We start from the raw sequence: 20036 nt of genomic DNA on the forward strand, positions 1-20036 counted from the left end.
GGACTGTTCTCCTTGGAGAGAAGGAGGCTGAGAGGAGATTTGGTAGAGGTTTGCAAAATAAAGGGAGAAGCTCTTCCTACTTGTAAAAGGAACAAAAATGATAGGGTACAGATTTAGTGATGTGCAGAAGAAGCAATTGCGATGTTAGAAAAAACTTTTTTACTTGGCAAGTAGAGGATGTTTAGCTCAGTTAGCTGGCTGGCTGTAGTGTGATACTAATAGCATGGGTTCAATTCCCACACTAGCTGAGATTGCCATGAAGAATTCTCCTTCTTAACCTTTCCCCCTGTCTGAACCAAAATAAACACCTGCCAGTCATTTCTCTCTAATGAGAAAGCAGCTGTCTGGTTAAATATGGCAACTTCACTTTTTTTAAACTGGTTAGGGTCTGGAGGTGGAGGCAGTTTCAATCAGGGCCTTCAAATGGCGGGGGGCATCGTAATGATTACTTGGATAGAAATGGTGGGAAAAGGTTAAGGAAAAAGGCAGCACATTGGTACTAGGTAATTGTGCTAGTTCGAAGAGCAGGTGCAGGCACGACGGGCTGAATGGGCTTCCCTAAACCGCTGTGATTCCGAAAAAAACGTTCGCTTAGAGCTCCACCTGCGGAGGCCAGGGCGCCTGCTGCGCACGCGCGCCAAGGCCCGGTTTCTGTCGCTGGGCTGCCGTTGTTGTGGGGGAGGGGAGGGAGACTGGACTCTGCGCCTGCGCCGATCCGTCGGTCGTGGCGGCTGGAGCGCGTGCGCAGTCAGCGGGCTTCCCCCCCATCCCGAACTCCGGAGTCGCCATGGTAACGGGCACGCTGGGTGTGGCGGGGATGGGACACAAATACCAGATTGAGCAAATTCCGCTTTTTCTTCAAATCAAAAAAAAACTACACATAACTCCCAGTTACATATACTCAGTGGCTTCTGGTGAATTCGGTGAGAAGCTCCGGGGATCTTTTTTTAACGTGAGTGGCCAAACCTTCTGAATTTACAGTGAGTGCGAATCAAACCCGTCCAGTGGGCCAGCTGCTAGGGAAGGATGGGGGCTATGTGATGGTTGCTCACATTTCTCACCTTTCAAAAAAAAAGTGATAATCAGACGGAAACAAATCTGAAAATAGCATTTTATATTTTCGTTGCAGTCGCAAGTAAACTGGCTGAACACCCACAACATAGTGGTTGGAGAGGGTGATACACAATTACATTTTATTAATTTACGTCTTAGTTTTTGGGTGCTGAAATAACACAGGTGCACCGTGCTCTTTTTGCAGCAAATTGGAGTGTGATTGAAATAAGTTCGAACATTTGCCGCCATGAGGTTCAAAACGTTAACGCTGTTTCCTTATGGATGCTGTCAGATCTGCTGAGTTACTCCAGTACTTTGTTTATATTTCAGCTCTCTGGAATCCGCAGCATTTTGTTTCTATTGTTATGCTTTAATGAGAAACTGATGAATGTTTGTGCGGCAGTAATTGGATAAATGGTATTTTCTCACCTATACAACCACCCTGAAATTTTGTTTTAGGGTTGGATTGGGTTGCAGTTGCACGTTGAGGCCGGACATTGAAGTGTCCAGTATGGTGGGTAAGAACGAGCTTTGACAGTGAGTACTAGCCAGCCAACAGATCGTTTAATCATGGATACTTCTCAGCAAAGGAACACTGAATTAAAGTATCAAACAACAAACCTGAATTTTTTTTAACCCTCCATTTTTCCTGAGAATTCTGCCCCTGTTCCATGGTTTCATTGCTGCTCTGGCAGAAACCAAACCAGCACAGGCTGAGCATTGAATCTGGTCTATTTGATTCGCTGCACGAGGTCAATAACGGAATCTTTGATACTTAAAAAAATATATTTTTCGATTTCTTTTTCCCTGTCCCAATCAGTTATGAAGACAGCTTGTTGCTGAAATGCATTTTCACAGTGTGGTGATCTTCAGATGACTGGCTTATTCAAATGGCGCTTTATGTGTTTAAAATTTAAATAGTGAGTGTAAGTTCGTAAGACTGATGAGCAGACTTCCCCTTTGCACAGCCTTACAATGACTAGCTGCTTTATAAAAATGGATTTTTTTTTAAGTGTCAGGAAATGGCAATTCTGCCTTTTATTATAATAAATCTGATTTCCCGAAGTATGGAATTACATGTCATAAGATAAACTAGTGCATTGTTCTCTAGTGCTTTGAACAAATTCCTAGAGACTACAGTGACATTAATACTTTTTAATGGCTCTGTCATCCTGCACAAATGTATGTTAAAATTCCGGTTCCAAGGGATGTTGAAAAGCATTAATTAATTTTTATAACTTCTATGTGTCTTTAATTATACTATTTTACGTGGATAGAAAAAATGCAGCTTGCATTTATATTGTTCATGAGAAGATGAGCTGTGGCAGGGGTGGAATCAAGCAATGTTGCAAAGGTGAAAGGAGGCATTTTTTGTGATCGAGAGAATGTTGGGTCAGAAGCCCAGCTCAGGGTCAAAGTGGATGTAAAGTTTCTAAACAGTTTGGTTCAATTTAATGAGGAACAGGTGGAATTGGTCACACGTGAACAGATTTTGATATGGAGGCTGAAGACAATGGCTTTGCCCTTACCATTATTAAGATGGAGACAGTTGTGGCTCATTCAGGTCTGCATTTGACAACACCAAAGCAATTGAGAGAAGTACTAATGGGATAAAGTTGGGTGTCATCAGCACGTGTGATCTGATGTCATCTTTTTGGATGTTGCATCTTGAGGGGCAGCATGTTGATGAGAGTGAGGAAATGTAAAATCAGCCAAGTATTGATCTTTGGGAGATCATGTGAGGTATTGTTATGAAGTGGGAAGAGATACCATTTCAGGAAATTCTGCTGGCTGCAACTCATTGGCTAATCCCATTCAAATGGTGCGAAGGTGGAGGTGAAGCATGAGAGGTGGACAATGGTATGATCAACCGAATTATAATATGCATACAGGTCAGAAAGGATGAAGACCTTAGTAATTCATGGTCACAGTCATTTGTATCTTTTGATTAGGATTGTCTCAAAAAGTTGTTTGGAGGGATTTCAATGTGAAGTTGTGAGAGAGGCACAGGGATTGAGGCCGCAAGAAAAGCTCAAGGAACTTGGAGAGAAAAGGGATAGGCTGCAAGCACAGCAGGATGAATTCTGGACTTTTTGGGTAAGGGATGATGACTGCAGATTTGAAAAGGTGGGACTGTACCTTTGTGGAGGAAACTCTTTTCAATGTCAGCTTGAATGGGAACTAAAGAAGAAAGTTGGTTGTAAGTTCTAAAAAATCTACAAGTTTTTAACTTTAAGTTTTGAGTTTTGAATATCTTTTCCCTCCCTTTAGCATTGAAAGTAATTTGTGTATCTATTCCAAACTTCTGCAGATCTGACCTGCAACAGCAAGAACGCCTGAATTATGTACATGCCTGAAAAATTCTCCGTAAGTAATTGAAGAGCTTTATCAGTGTTTTCATATTAAAGTATGCAGTGACAATGTTAAGTGTTAACTGTTTGTATTCCACACAATTTTTCGGTGTAAAACTTGTCCCTAGATGGTAGGAACTGAAAGTCAGATAATCTGTTTCATTGCAAAACAGACTGCAGCAGTTTCAGGCAGTTCTTCTGGATACTGTTGCCTTAGTCCTGGAGAGGCTTGCAGTGAATGGGCAGCATGTAATTGCAATTTTTACCCATCTGTCATCTCTCACAAATTTCAGCTAACCTTCGAGTTACTATAATATCTACACTCTGCCTTTGGTTACAATCTTAATTGTTGCTATTTACTTAAATTCTACTTGTTTATTTTGATTTTTAAGGACTAATGATTCCAATTTTACACACTTTCAACTTTCAAAGATCATCATGAGTTTATAAATTCCTTTGAATCTTCTGTAAACCTAATGTATATGAACAGTGTCTGATTTTTAAAATGTATTAAACACTTCTTATCTAATATCACTGGTAGTGACCAATGCAAAAACATGTGTCACTTTCAAAGATGCAATTTAATTAAATAGACGAGAGTGGAGATTATAAATTTTAATTTGTTTAATTTTTGAAAAATGTAATTTTTCCCAGTAACTGAGTCATGGGGAAGATGAGATAGCCACCTACCTTTAAATGACTTGTCAATTGTTATCTGCCCAATAATGTGGCTTTGTTCTTCAATTTTGATTGTCCTAAGCTTAAGTCCATATGTAAGTACTAGTTTGCTATATTTGGCCCAAGTCAGAATATGTGCACACCAAACAAGTATTAATGCTTTAGTTGGAGCAATTTTTTCATGACTCTGCAAGTGAAATGTGAAAATCCCTATAAATGGTGATTTCAAAGTTGCACAAAAAAGACTACGTTTGAGCTTAGTTATTTTTGTCTGTTCATGAGATGAGACTGTCATTGGCTAAGACAGCATTTATTGCAATGCTATCCCTAATTATGCTGGAGAATGTGGTGATGAGCTGCCTGCTGGAACTGCTGCAGCCTTTGGTGTCTAGCGCCACCCACATTACTATTAGAGAGGGATTTCCAGGATTTTGACCCAACAACAGTGAGGGAACTAGTTCCAAGTCAGAATGGTATGTGGCTTGGAGGGGAACTTGCACATTCCAATGCATGTGCTGTCCTTGTCCTTCTAGGTGATACAGGCCATGGGTTTGGAAGGTGCTGTCAGTAGAGCTTTGGTGAGTTACTGCAGACGGCACACACTGCTGTGACTGTGCATTGGTGGTAGAGGGATTGAATGTGGATATGTGCCAATTAAGTGTGCTGCTTCATCATGGATGGTGTGAGGTTTTTTTGAGTGTTGTTGAAGCTGTACTCCATTCAGGCAAGTGAAGCATACTACATCACAGTCCTAGATAGTAGGAACTGCAGATGCTGGAGAATCCGAGACAACAAGGTGCAGGGCTGGATGAACACAGCAGGCCAAGCAGCATCATAGGAGCAGAGAGGCTGACGTTTCAGGCCTAGACCCTTCATCAGAAAAGGGGGAGGGGGAGGGGGTTCTGAAATAAATAGGGAGAGAGTGGGAGGTGGAAAGAAGATGGATAGAGGAGAGGATAGGTGGAGAGGAAACAAACAGGTCGAAGAGGCGGGGATGGGGCCAGTAAAGGTGAGTGTAGGTGGCGAGTTAGGAAGGGGATAGGTCAGTCCAGGGAGGATGGACAGGTCAAGGGGGCGGGATGAGGTTAGTCGGTAGGAGATGGAGGTGCGGCTTGAGGTGGGAGGAGGGGATAGGTGGGAGGAAGAACAGGTTAGGGAGGCAGGGATGAGCTAGACTGGTTTTGGGATGTGGTAGGGGGAGGGGAGATTTTGAAACTTGTGAAATCCACATTGATCCACATTGGGCTGCAGGGTTCCCAAGCGGAATATGAGTTGCTGTTCCTGCAACCTTCGGGTGGCATCATTGTGCAGGAGGCCCAGGATGGACATGTCGTCTGAGGAATGGGAGGGGGAGTTGAAATGGCTCGCGACTGGGAGGTGCAGTTGTTTATTGCGAACCGAGCGCATCCCCACCTCTTCGACCTGTTTGTTTCCTCTCCACCTATCCTCTCCTCTATCCATCTTCTATCCGCCTCCCACTCTCTCCCTATTTATTTCAGAACCCCATTCCCCTCCCCCTTTTCTGATGAAGGGTCTAGGCCCGAAACGTCAGCCTCTCTACATCACAGTCCTAACTTGTGCCAAGCACTAAGGAGGTGAGTTACAAGCTACAGAAATCCTAACCTCTGACCTGTTGTTGTAGCCACAGTATTTATATGGCTAATCCAGTTCAATTTCTATGGTGCTAAAAATCTGAGAGTGTATAATGCCTAAATACGGGGGAGTTGTGTCAGGATAAGGGATATGTTGAGTATGCTGCTTACTTAAATTGTATTGGCAACTTTGACATACCTGTAATTACTCATGAAGTCTGACTGGAAAGGAACATCATTTATTGTTGAACACTAAATAGAGCCACTACTCATGGCATAGTTAGGCTAGTCCCAGCCCAGCGCAGACAGTTCTGCAAATCTATTCATGGGTCTGCTTTTTTTTTTTTTTGCTTTATCCTATTTTTCTAATCAACCTGTTCAGAGATGTTATTATACACCTCTGGAGCAGGTGGGACTTGAATTGGAGATCTTTGTTTGCAAGATTGGAAGGGGCCAAGAGTTGGTTTTTTTAGAAGGGAGTTTGACAATGGAAGATTTGTGGTCAAGGGGGACAGTACCTGAGAAGACAGAACTGTCGATAATATCAAATACCATAGGAACCAGGAAGTTGGGTGTCCGTCAATTTAATGGGAATGGAGTCAAGGGAAAACAGGAAATGCCTTGCAAAAAGAGGGCCTACAGATTGCATCAGCTGGAATCAAAAGCACTGGAAACGAACTATGTGCAGATGATTTTATCAGGATTACTGAGCATTATTTTGTAGCATTTATAATAAACTAAAATTAATTTTGAACTGGTTTCAAGAAGAGGAAACAAATATACTTAAAACATGAATATCAATAATTTGAATGTCAGCATATCTTATATTGTCCATGCTTTTGTATAGTTTGTGCCTCAGTATTGGATGTTATTAGTGCAGTGTGTCTAGATATCTAAAACCATGCATGATAGTGTGGCTTATGTATCAATTTTACAGCACTTGAGTTAGACACAAATGTTAAAATAACGATGAATCTGATGATATGGAGTCATGGATTGTTTCATGTTTCAACTGCTAATATCATACACATTTATAGATTAAACTGTAACTGCTCATTTGCAACTGAGGAAGTCAGGAAGTAGACAGTCATTCATTTCCATGGTACCAGATTGTGAAAGTTTTTCTTTCGGGTTGAGATGCTTTATAGCTCAATTCATTCGTGCATGTGTCAACAGGAAGAGAAATGGCCATGCAAATAATGTAGTTGATCCATCCCTGATGAGGAAGGAAATAGTTACTTTTAATTCAGTTTACTTGCGTGTTTCATATAAGGTTTACGAAATGCACAGAGAAAGGCATTCATTTAGACTGTCCTGAAAAAGTTCCCCAAAGAAAAGTAAAAGAAAGAACTATCACCACCTTCATCTCATCTCAACAACTGGTATTGTCTTTAGTAATTATTGCCTGAGTAACTGCCCTCCACTTCCTCTTCCTCTTTCAATATAGAGTGTAACAGTTTAATTTGGCAGTGTGAGACTAAAACATTTATTTTCCAAGAAGTGTAAGCGTTGCTTGCAATGTGCTGATGTGTTTCACATCCCTGATTGCCCTTTAAAAAGTGGTGATGAACTGCTAATTTGAATCATTTTGTGTAGGTACAGCCATGGTATTGTTAGGGAGGGAGTTTTAGCTCTTTAACCCAATGACATTGAAGGGACAGGAGTATAATAGTAGATCAGGTTAGTGTACATCTTGGAGGGGTTATTGTATATTGTGGTATTCCTGTGCATCTGCTACCCTTGTCCTTATATTTGGCATAAATCACAATTTGGATGGTGCTATACTGAATGAGCCTTGCTTAGTTGCTGCATTGCATCTTGTACCTTGTAAGTATAGGTCTTGGACAGAGACAGGTGATGGAGGGATTGAATATTTTCATTCAGGCAATGAAGATTTTTCCATCACACTCCCCACCTGGGCATTGTAGATGGATTTGGGAAGTCAGGAGTTGAATTATTTATGGTAAAATTCCCTGTTGCTGTAACCACAGTATTTAATGTATGGGCCAGTTAGGTATTGTGCCAAAAGAGAATTTAACAGAGATGGTGGTACAATTGGTAATCTAAAGGCCCAGGCTAATGTTCTGGGATCATGTTCACATTCCACCAAGGATTTAAGTCCCACTAAAGCACTTGGTGGAATTTGAATACAGATAATAAATTGGTGAGGAATTGAAAGCTAGTTTCAGTAATGCAAATTATTGCTGATTGTTGTAAAAACCCATCTGGTTCACTAATGCTCTTGAGGGAAGGAAATCTGCCTTCCTTAAATGGCTTGGCCTATGTGCTGTTCCAGACCCACAGCAGTGTGGTTGACTCTTAACTAACTTGTGAAGTGGCTCGAGAAAGCCACACTACTTGAAGACAGTTAGGAATGGGCAACAAATGCTAGCCGTCCCAGTGATGTCCACACTGCATGAAAGAATAAAGAGGGGAAAACAATGATAACCTGTTTAGATTAGGCTAAAATGGGTTAAGAATATTTATGCAGCAAATAGCAGAATTAATATTTCAGTTTGATAATCATTCATCAGAACCCGGAAAGCTGACTTCACTTTTTCAATCCCATACCTCAGGATGTTCTCCAGCAAGAAGTGCAATTTGCAGACAGTATGGCCACGATCCTCCTTCTGTTCATTTCACCTAAACCCTTTCCATCTCTGTTTATGCTTTCAGCTTTCGTTGATACTTGGCCATCCATTGCAGCTTCATGCGAGGGCAAGATACACTAGTTCTCTGAAGAAGCACAGTCACTTGACTTGTCAATCATAGACATCAGCTCAGATATTGTCAAACAGCATACCTTGCTGGTAGTATAGAGTCAGGATCAGCACTTAGAAAGTCACTGCTGGAATGAGTGGGCTTCAGGCCAGTCCAGGAAGAAAAGATAGCGCATGTGCCAGCTCCTTGCAGGTGGAGTCACTGGTTCGTTGTGCTGCAGAGAACTCACATAGGAATTTTGGGACAGCTTTTGGAGAATGCAGACAAGCATGCATACTTAGCTGCTTGGCACATTGGCAGGTCATGTAGACTGCCTATTAGCAGAATTGAGGAGCATGGAAGTGCCCAGTCTGACCTTGGCCCATGCATAACAGTACAAAAGTGGTGACCAGCTCCATGATAGCCCTGGCAGACCTAGTTTTGGTGGTCTTGCTTTGGTTTCCAGGGCATGATGGGGGAGGCCAACTACTGTCTCAGAGCTGCATAGACACTTGGAATGTGAGACAGATGAAAGCCTGGATGAAATTATGGATGAGATCCATTTTTGCTGATGTGCAGGCTCAGACTGCTGCCATCATGGCTGCAGATCACAGTGTTCTAATGAGGCATGCTGGCTCATACAGCAGCTCAGGAACTGGTCCTGCTAGATTACTATGATTGCTTAGGCACAAACCAAGAAACTGCTAGGTGTACAAAACTGCTGTCTTTCTTCAGCATAACATCATTTATGCTCACATCATTGCCACTTGACTACTGACCTTGCTGTTGTCTCTCAGCCAGCCAGTGCAGAACAAGTTGTAGTCTGAAGCTGCACTCTTAAAGCCCAGAGCTACTGGGCCATTTGCAGTCTCCTACACTGAAAGTTAGCAGCTGTCTAGAAACCATGGTGTAGCCAGTTGGGGTAACATTCTATAGGAACACAGCAGCAATCAACAAAACTACAAATTGTGGTGCACAGGGTAAATAATTCAGTTATGTATGTTTTATTTGATGTGTTCTTCGGTAAAGTTGTTCAAGTTATGTTTTTTTTTGTTGATTGCCTTTTTTTTCTGGCTTCTGGCTGAGGGTACAGTAAGGGGACATCAACGATGCATTTGAAAGAAGAGGAATTGTGGAATAGCGGTGTTGATGGTTCGATGTCTAATAGGGAAAGGAGACTCAGTAGCCATTTTCAGACAACACATTCAGAGAAAAGGAGTCACCAGTGCTTTCTCCTCTTCCTCCATTCTTTCCAGCTCTTTCTGAGGTAGCTTCCAAATGCGTGATGGCAAGGGCTGTGCCCTCATATTGGTGAGATGGTAGGGACACCAAAGGCCATCGTCAACTTAGAAATCTATCTTGCCGGAATACTCTGGTTCTGACCTGAGCGCCCCAGGGAATGCAACCATTGCATGAGGATGCAGATGGTCTACTTCATGATATTTCCAGTGGTCACTTGGCTCTCATTATAGTGTATTGTCTTCACATGTTTTCAGTAGCGCAGAATAAGTTATGAACCATATGATACAGAGGGCATTCCTTGTCTTCAAATAATCTCTGATTCAACATGATGGCTCAAAGATGGCTGTAATGGCCGACTGCCTCAGGATGAAAGTGCCGTGCGGTTGCTGGGATTTTGGGCATTCACCAACATAATGGTCTGGCATAGTTGCACATCAAAACTGCATGTTGACAGAGTGGTGACCCTTGTGGAGTTTGTACCTCTCATTTATATGTGGAGACTGTAGAGCAACAAGACTACAGTCAGTGGCTTCCTGAGTCTTGATATCTTGGCAAAATCATAAACCTGTTCCATCTGTCACTCTCTGTTAAAATTGATAAAATACCTTATCCAGGCATCCTGTCATCCCCTGATGCAATGGTGGACTGTTTAACGGGAAATGTTCATTGCTTGTGTTTTGTAAATATTGATATTGTTTCTGACATTTATGTAGAGACTAAAGTACATAAAGTGTAATTTGCTGTGATGCATCTTTGATCTGTTTTGTGATAGTTTATATTTTTATATGTATTTGTATAAATTTTATTTTGTGCTCATTATCGTGTTTGGAGTCCGTGGTATTCATATTCGTATTTCTGCTAGCTATAATCCAAACATATGCAGTCACTGTGCTTAACGGGAATTGTGGTCAGACTAAGTGGCATTTAATCCTAAATGAAGTAAAGGGACATTGTATTTACTGGTGTCTTGTCAGTAATTCCTTGTTCTTACACCTTAATCTGTGAATGTAAGATGACGTGAAACCTAGATCATTTTATGTAGAATTTCTGTTGCATGCTGTTTGTTTGTTCTTTCAAAATGTGTTAGCAAGAATACTGCTATAGTCATTGTCCTCATTTTGATGTCACCTGAAGAAGGATTTTACATGAAATTTCTGCTTCAATGCCTATTCTGACCAGGATGTTTTCAAGCATTAAGACAAACGAACATGAGGCAAATGAGATCTGTAGGGAAGTATTAACTATCTTTCATACTACAAAAACATAATTTAGTTATTTTCTGTGAAAAATTCACTTTTGAATTTTATAAGTTTACTTTTAAATCTTTTTAGTTTTAAATTTTCCACACAATTAGTAATTCAGAAGCCTAACTGTTAAGCTTGCCTTTTGGTAGCTGTACAAATTTTACATTCTTTAGTTCAACATTGTAGAGTGTTTCAACATTTAAGGATAAACTTGGCCTACATGTGACAATTCTCTAAGTGAGTATATTTTAAAAGACTGCCCTACTGACCTTTATTCAATGCAATGCAATTTCAGAAAATTAAGGGCAGAATCAAAATTGTTTCATTTTGTTGAATATCTGAGTCAGCTTTTGGTTTCTAATTACAGTTTAAACACAGTTATGCTCTTGATTTTAGTTTAATTCCTTAAAGAGTTGTATTTTTCTCTACAAAGAGAATGAAATCTTTCAGAAAGAACTTCCAATATCAAAGTAAAACTAAGTTATAAGAAATAATTAGATTCAAGAAAGATGTAAGGTTAACTTGTTAATCTCAATCAGCCAGTTTGAAAATATGGATGCCTTAATTAATTTCAGTGCACTATCCTATGGTCACAAATTATCAGTCATGCTTTCCACTTTTCATTGTCATGTTGTTGTTCTTACTGGCAAATACATCTCTATGTACTTTGGGGAAAGAGTGGATTGGGCTTAGCTGGAAGGCCACTTGTCACTGCCGGAGTTCCTGCATTAAGAATGCCAATTTGGTTGTAACACCTGGAGCTTATCTGAATCAACACGTCTAGAAGAGGAAGGGGAAAAATGTGAAACAAAAATCCTCCTTTAAAATGTCATAGCTGTAGCTCTAATAGCTCTAATCTAACCATTTCTTAATGTTCCAGTTAAAAACTGTCTTTTTCTGGTTTCTGTCTTTATTTCCTGTAAAAGATGTATAAATATTTTCAAAACTCTCTGTTTTTTTTAAGTGCATCTCTGGTTTGAATTGCCACATTTTCCCGAATTTGATTTACCTTTGCTAGTTGCTGACCACCTCTTTGCTAAAGGGAAGTAGTAGAACTTGGAGCAAATAGTCAATTCATTGGGTTTCTCATATTGGAGATTTGTTTGATTTCTGGATTCCATTTTACTGCTATTCCTGTGATGAGGGAATTATTCTATGAGGAAAGATTGGTCAGGTTGGGCCTGCATCCACTGCAGTTTTGAAGAATGAAGGGCGATCTTATTGAAACATAATATCCTGAGGGGACTTGATGCTGAATGGATGTTTCCCCTTGTGGGGTAGGCTAGAACTAGGAAATAAAGATTGTTTCAAGATAAGGTGTCTCGCATCTAATACAGAGGTGAGATTGTTTTTCGCTAAGGATTGAGAGTCTGTGGAATTCACTTTTCCAGAGAGTGATGCAGGCAGGATCATTGGATATTTTTAAGGCAAAGGTAGATAGATTCTTGACTAATAAGAGACTCAAACAATATCATGTGTAGGCAGAAATGTGGAGTTGAAGGCTATGATGTTATTGAATGACAGCACAAGCCCTAGGGGCCACTGTTGCTCCTGATACATTAGGGTACATTCTCCATTCCTGATACATAAAGGACAGCAACACTTTTGTCCACTTACAACTCCAAAGATGCATATGACCATCTGTAACATACACCTACTTGATGTGTTTAGTTTAATCTGAGTCTGGTCTAATATACAAATAACACCTTGTGATTCATATAGGTACCTTCAAAGAGCCTTCTTATTTTGAAATCTGAATGTTTGTTTTTAAGCTGTATGCTGAAAAACTTCTAAGGATTTAGAATATCCTTTTACTCTAGACCATGGACTGGTCTTTCAGTCAACTTCAGCACACTTGTAGTCTCCTATGGAGAATTTATTAATACCCAACTCAACATAATGGCTTTTGCTTTTTAAATAGGCAGGAAAAACAATATTGAGCTTTAATGCTTAATACCTCTTGGTTTCCCTTGTTTAACGTAAAACAAATGATTTCCTGACTGTGGCTGCTTTACAAAAGGACAGTCATTGGTGAAACCATCATTTATGTTCTTGAGAATCAATTAAAAATTGATTAGAATCTCGTGACCTTTGGTCAAAATTATCTACATGTGGCCGTCATTAGAGTTGAGTGATGCTTTGAGTGATGAAATAAACTGATAATACTCACTCTTGGTTTATAGATGAAAGTAACAGCTTGTGAGCTGTTATTGCATCTAGATTCCTGCTCCAATAGGAGTCAGAATTTTCATGAAGTGATGAAAATGGAAGGAAATGAATTGGGCATCTTTCATTTCCTCCATTTTGTGTCAAATCAACCAGATATTTGTTATTTTGGTACCTACATTGTAAAATTGTGGTGCGATACAGTTCACAAATTGAGAAATATAGCTTTTTCTATTGAATTGGAAACCTCTAGTCCTACATGGTACGAGTGATAAATGGTTATTCTTTTGGGTACCTGGATGTAGAAATTACTCCATGTATGTGAATTCCTCAGCCAAAATATCTTTGAATCTGCCAACAGCACACAGGGAAATAAATTCAAATAGCTGAGAGTTTATGTTTTGTGTCAATAAGCAGCATCTATGTTTAAGTGATTTGTGATTTTAAAGAGGCCAATTTTGACCTTGGGTGTACTCCAAAAATGTAAATAACATGGTTTTTAACTTCATCCATCAAGCAAGATAGATGTTTCAGTAATAAGAGGTTGATTATTTGAAGTGTAAATCTGTGAATAAAGGAGATCTGTGCAAATCGGTTGCAGTATTGTCATTTTGTGAGTCACGCTGCACTCTTTTGTTTATTGCTTAAATATTGAGCTCAAGCACTGAACAGCTTCCTACACAAAACATTCTTTTCTTTGCCATGCTAAAGAAATTGTTGTGACCAGTTATATATAAAAAATTTTATTCTATATTAAACTACCAACCATTAAGTTCTGTACTTGAAAAAACTGATTGTGTTCTAGTCTGAAAGCTGTAACTTTACCATTCTGTCCAAAAAGGAGAAACAGTAGGAGTCTCTCAGTTTGTGTGAAAAATAAAATGTGTTGCTGAATTTATATTCTTTTTCCTTCTTCTTGGAACTTTCCTCCATGTACTTTCTTGTTGAATAAAAAGAAATACAAATATAATCAAAGGCTTTAAAATTCTGAGTGGTGAGAATGTGGAATTGGCTACTACAAGGAGGCAAACACAATTGATTAATTGAATAACAAACTGGATTAGCATATAAAGGAAACATGAATAAAGGGTTATGCTGATAGAGTTAGATGAGGAAGAGTAGGAGGCTCTAGTGGAGTGTGAGTATCTGTTGGGACTGTCAGGTTGCACAGCCCATTTCTGTACTCTTATACTATAATCTGTAATTCTTTAGACAGACAACATTTGTACTGTATGTCCATTTCCTCGTTGTATTGACCTTCCTGCACTCTGGTACCAAGCATCAGAATGAGTCTCATATTTCTAAATGCATGGTTTTCATTTTCATAAATCACTCTTGCTAATTTCCTGTTTCAGTGAAACAATCTGAATGTTATTATATCGGTAGAATTTGCATCCTTCCATGGCCATATAGTACGTTCAGTAACAAAGAACCTAATCATCAAGTTTGATGCCCTTGTTACCAAATACAAATATAATATTCAAAACTGATCACTATAATTAGTTCTTTGTCACTCACCTGATATGTTACTTTGAATACTTGATTTGTGCATAAAATTGTAGTCCTGGTTTGATTAGCAAGGATAATTAGATTAAAGTATCATTTTCGTTGTTATTAGGATATATCTGTTAAATAGTACTATTATGTATGGCTAAGTATCTAGCTGCACACAAGACAAACTGTTTCAATTTACATAGAATTTTCATCATATTATTGAAATGCCTTTAGAGTAGAATTATGGAGAGAAATACTGCAATTCTTCTTGACCAATAATATTCCATTACTGGTTCATCTGTTTTATGGCGATATTGATTTGGGGAAAGGAATATTAGCCAAGATATTGGAGACACCACTACTCTTTTTAGAACAGTGCTTTTAATGTTCAGCTGACATATAAATGGATCCACAGCTTAACTTGTCCAAAGATTGATTTATTGAACAATACAACATCAGGATTATTGGGAATGTTACTCCTAAGTAAATAAATAGATTCAAATCCACAATCCTGTGATCTAAAGTTGAGGATGCTATTATTCAAAGGGATAATATTATGCCAGTTTTTTATATTTCAAATATTCTGGTAATCAATTTTAATTAGAGTGCTGACATAATTGCACAGAGGTCAGTATCCTGTCATGAAGTTACCCTTTATTTACTTGTGCACAGTACACAGGCTGTGGCCAGCCAGCTCAGAGTCAGTTCCCTGAACTGAGGAGATTCTTAATCCCCTGTTCATTTTGGTCAGCCGGGGCTTCCTGATTGGGTTTGTTAACCTGGGCCAATCAAGGATCTCATAGTCAATGAGGTCCACCTAGTTGCAATCACTACGTCCCTGCACCCCCCCTCCCCCCAACCCACCCCTTAAGGCTGGGGCCATAGGCCTGGTCTTTCTCTTGTAGCTTTTTTTGTGATGTTTTTGTCCCAGGTCCGGTTCCTCTGATTCAGACTCTGACACCGGTGTCGTGTACTGGACTGTAGCCCGTCCCTTGCGTTCAGACTGTCTTGGGAGAGTTTCCTTCTCTTCTTCTGGCAGTAATGGTATCAAGGCTGCATCCTTCTCAAACACCGAGGTTTCCTCGACACTAGACAGAGGGGGAGAACCCACAGTTTCTGACAGGCCTTCTGGCTGTTCTGAGGGACAAGGTTTTGCTCCTGCCCAGTTTGCAAGGTAACAACTTTCAGATGATCCACGTTTGCTCAGGACTGCCTCACTTTCCTGAACTTTGTAAATAACGGGACCTGACCTCACGTCAACCTCGTCTCGTATCCATACAGGGTCATTTCCGTGGTTCCGGCACTACACTTCGTCCCCCAAATTAAGCTGCCTCTCTTGCTTAGAGGAGGCATGTGGCCAGCATTGGCATTCCTGTTGCCATTTCACCCTCCCGATCCAGGTGTGGGAATTTCAGGTTTAACCTGGTGCGGAGTCTTCTCCCCATTAGCAACTCCGCTGGAGCTATCCTTGTTGCATGAGGGGAGGTTCTATAATCGAACAGGAACCGGGATAGTTAGGTATCGAGTGATGCTGTAGGCTGCTTCTTTAAGCATGCCTTCAATGTTTGGATCGCTCTTTCTGCCAGACCATTGGACGACGTATGGTATGGAGCTGTGCTGGTATCGACCTCCGTGGGAACTTGGTGACCATTTAATCAAACATTAATTTTAATAGGTTCAGATTTGGATTTTGCTAAGCAATTTAATTGCTCCAACCCCCATGTAGGGGGTCTTTCCTGGGTGTGCACTCTGCTAGATGCTAGCCTAAGAGTTTTCTTACTCAAGTGAAGCCTTGTAGGACTCCTTTGCTGTCTTGTGTCCACATGCTGGCAACACTCAAGTGGTGCTCCCCAAGCTCAGTTGGACAGGTGAAGGTGTCCACTTCCATTGGGATGTCCTGTAGCTTCGATGCTCCACTTGCCTCATTTTCTAATGATAATGTCAGTTGTTGTCCAGTTTGAAGTCCAGTTGAGCTTCAGCTAGTAGGCGTTTCTGCATGGATATTGCATTAATCCCACTCTCATCGCCACTGAAATAACTACACAGAGGCTAGTATCCCGTCATCAAGTCACCCTTTATTTACCTGTGCACAGTAACTGGCTGTGGCCAGTCGTGTAGGAGTCAGTCTCCTGGAACTGAGGGGATTCTAAATCCCCTGGTTACTTTGGTCAGTGAGGGCTTCCTGATTGGCCCAGGTTAACAACCCCAATGAAGGATCTCGTAGTCAGTGAGGTCCACCTGGTTCTAATCATGACAAGTGCTGTCTGGTATAGTAGTACAAGGCATCCCATTTGTTTCTACATGCTGGGATCATACATTGTAAGTTGGTTTTGTCTCCAGCTGCCATTTTATTGGGCATGGATGTGTTTAACTCTCAGTAGTTATAAAGAACCAGAAATGTTGTTATGGCATTGCCAGGATAGGTTCCTCCTGACCAACATTGAAAGGCAAGTTATGTTTTTGAGTTTTAATCACTGCACATTTACAGATCTTGTGCATACATAGATGCCTGACTGCAAAGAGTGTGCAGGAAATACAATTGCCAGCAATTAATGAATCTTTAGGAACTTGAAAAGGAACTTGTCCATTTGGATTTACTATTTAAAGATTTTTGATCTGTATCTTGTACATGGTAGTGTAAAGCTGTTGGATTTGTTGTAAGCCCAGGTAAATTTATTTTACAAAAAATTGAAATTTCTTGAAAAACTCAGCGGGTCTGACAGTATTTGTAAACAGAAACCAGAGTTAATGTTTTGGGTCCACTAACCCTTCTTCAGAATGGCTTTCTTTTACAGTTTGCTTTGATTCAAATCTGTTAGGCCAACTAGCACAACAAAACTGGCACAAGCACTGCTCACAATCTTAGAACATAGAACAGTACAGGCCCTTTGGCCCACGATGTTGTGCCGACCTAATCTTGTTACGTATATTCACTCTCCGCCATGTTCCACCTCTAGGAATTGCCTGTTTTGATTGACAAAGTCTTGGCAGCCAGAACTTGGCTATATCCTGCATTTTCTTCTGGCAGGGAGGCAGCCTCCATCTTTTGGGGATGTTCAGCAAAACTATTCGGGTGCTGAGCTAGCTCCAGATCAGATAGGCCATTTGCATTCAAATATTGCCTTGTGAGAGTGATGCAGCTGAGTTATGCGACTCAGATTTTGCCTAATTGCACTTCGAAAATCTGGTCCCGCAGTCAGTATGAACAGAATTAATTTGGCACAATGTGTTAGAGTTAGTCATTAAATTTCCTTTGAATCAGTTCCACAATACAGCAATTGTTATGTAATTTCTTTTGAAGCATAGAGGAGTGTCACAAAATAAAGATTTTGGGATCAGTTTTGACATTGGGTAATAGTATAAAATGGCCAACAGTCAATTGCTAGCTGGTTTTATGGTTTTCCTAATTTGTTTTTTATTGACTTTACTCTTGAAAACAGTCAGTAAATCTACTGTGATAATGGTTAGTTGTGAAATCAGTCACTCAGCAATAATGCAGTAATGGAAGCCCTCAAGAATAATGAATTTTTAAAAAATACGCCAAACATTTCTTTTTGAAGATTTAAAGGGTAGGACTTTTAAATGCCTTGACAGCTTTCTTTGGTAGGTATTTCTTGTAGTTCCTTTTTGACCTATTTGAAACGTGTTTTGACTGTTCTTCTTAACAGTTCATCTTGACACATTTGCTAGTTGTTTTTGACAGTTCCTCTTGACAATTTTGACTATTGTTTCTGACCATTCAATGAGCTTCACAGTTCCGTGAGTTTATATGTTTTGTTATGCAAACTCATGCCTGCTTTTAGCAATCACAAAGGGCACCTTACCTCCATCAAAAGGAACTTGACTTCCCTTAAATGTGCCCTGAGGACATATCCAGAGAGTTATATTATCTCTTCAAAAAGGTCTGTACAAAGACATAAAGGAGTTAAGACCTGCTCCAACCAAATCCAATCTGTCCACCTTGTATTCAGATACCAAGATCACCAAATCTAAACACTGTCTGGAGTGAGGGTGGCTACTGATTTTATATGGCTGTCTAACACGAGTGAAAGCACATGCATGAAACATAACCCGTTCTCATTTACACCACTGAATAAATGGCAGGTTCTGTGGTTGGTGACACAATTTATGAATTTTGTCCATGTCTGCCATTTTCGCTGTGACAGGGGCACATGGACCAGTTTCCTTGTCATCCATGTGATGGAAAGAATGTTGCACCCTGCACCATCACTAATCATAGCACAAGACTACAACATGGATGTAAAGTTCATGTTGCCAGAGCAACTTAGACTCCCTGAATGAACTATAATACACTGCCACCAACACCACCATTGCCACACAATGTTTCTCCCTTAAATATCCTTTACATACTTTACATACTACCCTTCACTTTACATATACGTACGTTGATCACCATTTCAAGTTGTGATATTCAGATCCTTGACTAGAATGGTTAAGTTGATTGTTGATACCTAGCATGGGTTCATGAAGGGTAGGTCATGTTTAACTAATTTGGTGGAATTCTTTGAGGACATTACTTGCATGGTGGACAATGGGGAACCTGTGGATGTGATGTATCTGGATTTCCAGAAAGCATTTGACAAGGTGCCACACCAAAGGCTGCTACATAAGATAAAGTTGTACGGTATTGTATTGGCATGGATAGAGGATTGGTTGACCAGTAGAAAGCAAAGAGTAGGGGTAAATGGGTGTTTTTCTGGTTGGCGGTCAGTGGCTAGTGGTGTGCCTCAGGGATCAGTGTTGGGACCTCAATTGTTTACAATTTACTTAGATGATTTGGAGTTGGGGACTAAGTGTGGTATGTCAAAATTTGCAGATGACACTAAGGTGAGTGGTAGAGCAAAGTGTGCAGAAGACACTGAAAGTCTGCAGAGGGATATAGATAGTCTTAAGTGAGTGGGCAAAGGTCTGGCAGATGGAGTACAATGTTTGTAAGTGTGAGGTCATCGATTTTGGTAGGAATAACAGCAAAATGGACTATGTCTTAAATGGTGAAAAATTGCAGCACGCTGCTGTGCAGAGAGACTTGGGTGTCCTTGTGCATGAATCGCTAAAAGTAGGATTGCAGGTGCAGCAGGTAATTAAAAAGGCAAATGGAATTTTGTCTTTCATTGCTAGAGGGATGGAGTTTAAAAACAGGGAGGCTATGCTGCAGCTGTATAGAGTCCTGGTGAGGCCACACCTGGATTACTGTGTGCAGTTTTGGTCTCCTTACTTGAGAAGAGATATACTAGCACTGGAGGGGGTGCAGAGGAGATTCACTCGGTTGATTCCAAAGTTGAGAGGGTTGGATTACAAGAAGAGACTGAGTAGACAGGGATTATACTCATTGGAATTCAGAAGAATGAGGGGAGATCTTATAGAAACATATAAGATTATGAAGGGAATAGATAAGGTGGAGGCAGGGAGGTTGTTTCCGCTAGCAGGTGAAACTAGGACTAGAGGGCATTGCCTCAAAATAAAGGGAAGCAGATGTAGGACTGAGGTCAGGAGGA

General features: G+C 40.4%; 1 protein-coding gene across 3 annotated transcripts in view; it reads left to right on the forward strand.

Annotated features, from left to right (window-relative positions):
• Nucleotides 1-776: 776 nt before the first annotated feature.
• The window catches only part of LOC109931026 (dixin), a 107295-nt gene continuing 88035 nt past the window's right edge, over nt 777-20036 (forward strand). The window contains exons 1-2 of one of the 3 annotated variants that reach the window (XM_048615552.1): nt 777-952; nt 3365-3420. In XM_048615552.1, the coding sequence (XP_048471509.1) occupies nt 3397-3420 (24 nt within the window). In that variant the 5' untranslated portion in view covers nt 777-952; nt 3365-3396. Of the gene's footprint in view, nt 953-1075; nt 1176-3201; nt 3254-3364; nt 3421-20036 lie in introns of those variants that run through there. The other 2 variants (XM_048615554.1, XM_048615553.1) reach the window with 2 other exon arrangements.

The sequence above is a fragment of the Rhincodon typus genome, chromosome 32 (assembly GCF_021869965.1).
Source record: "Rhincodon typus isolate 14 chromosome 32, sRhiTyp1.1, whole genome shotgun sequence".
In the NCBI taxonomy this organism is placed as follows: domain Eukaryota; kingdom Metazoa; phylum Chordata; class Chondrichthyes; order Orectolobiformes; family Rhincodontidae; genus Rhincodon; species Rhincodon typus.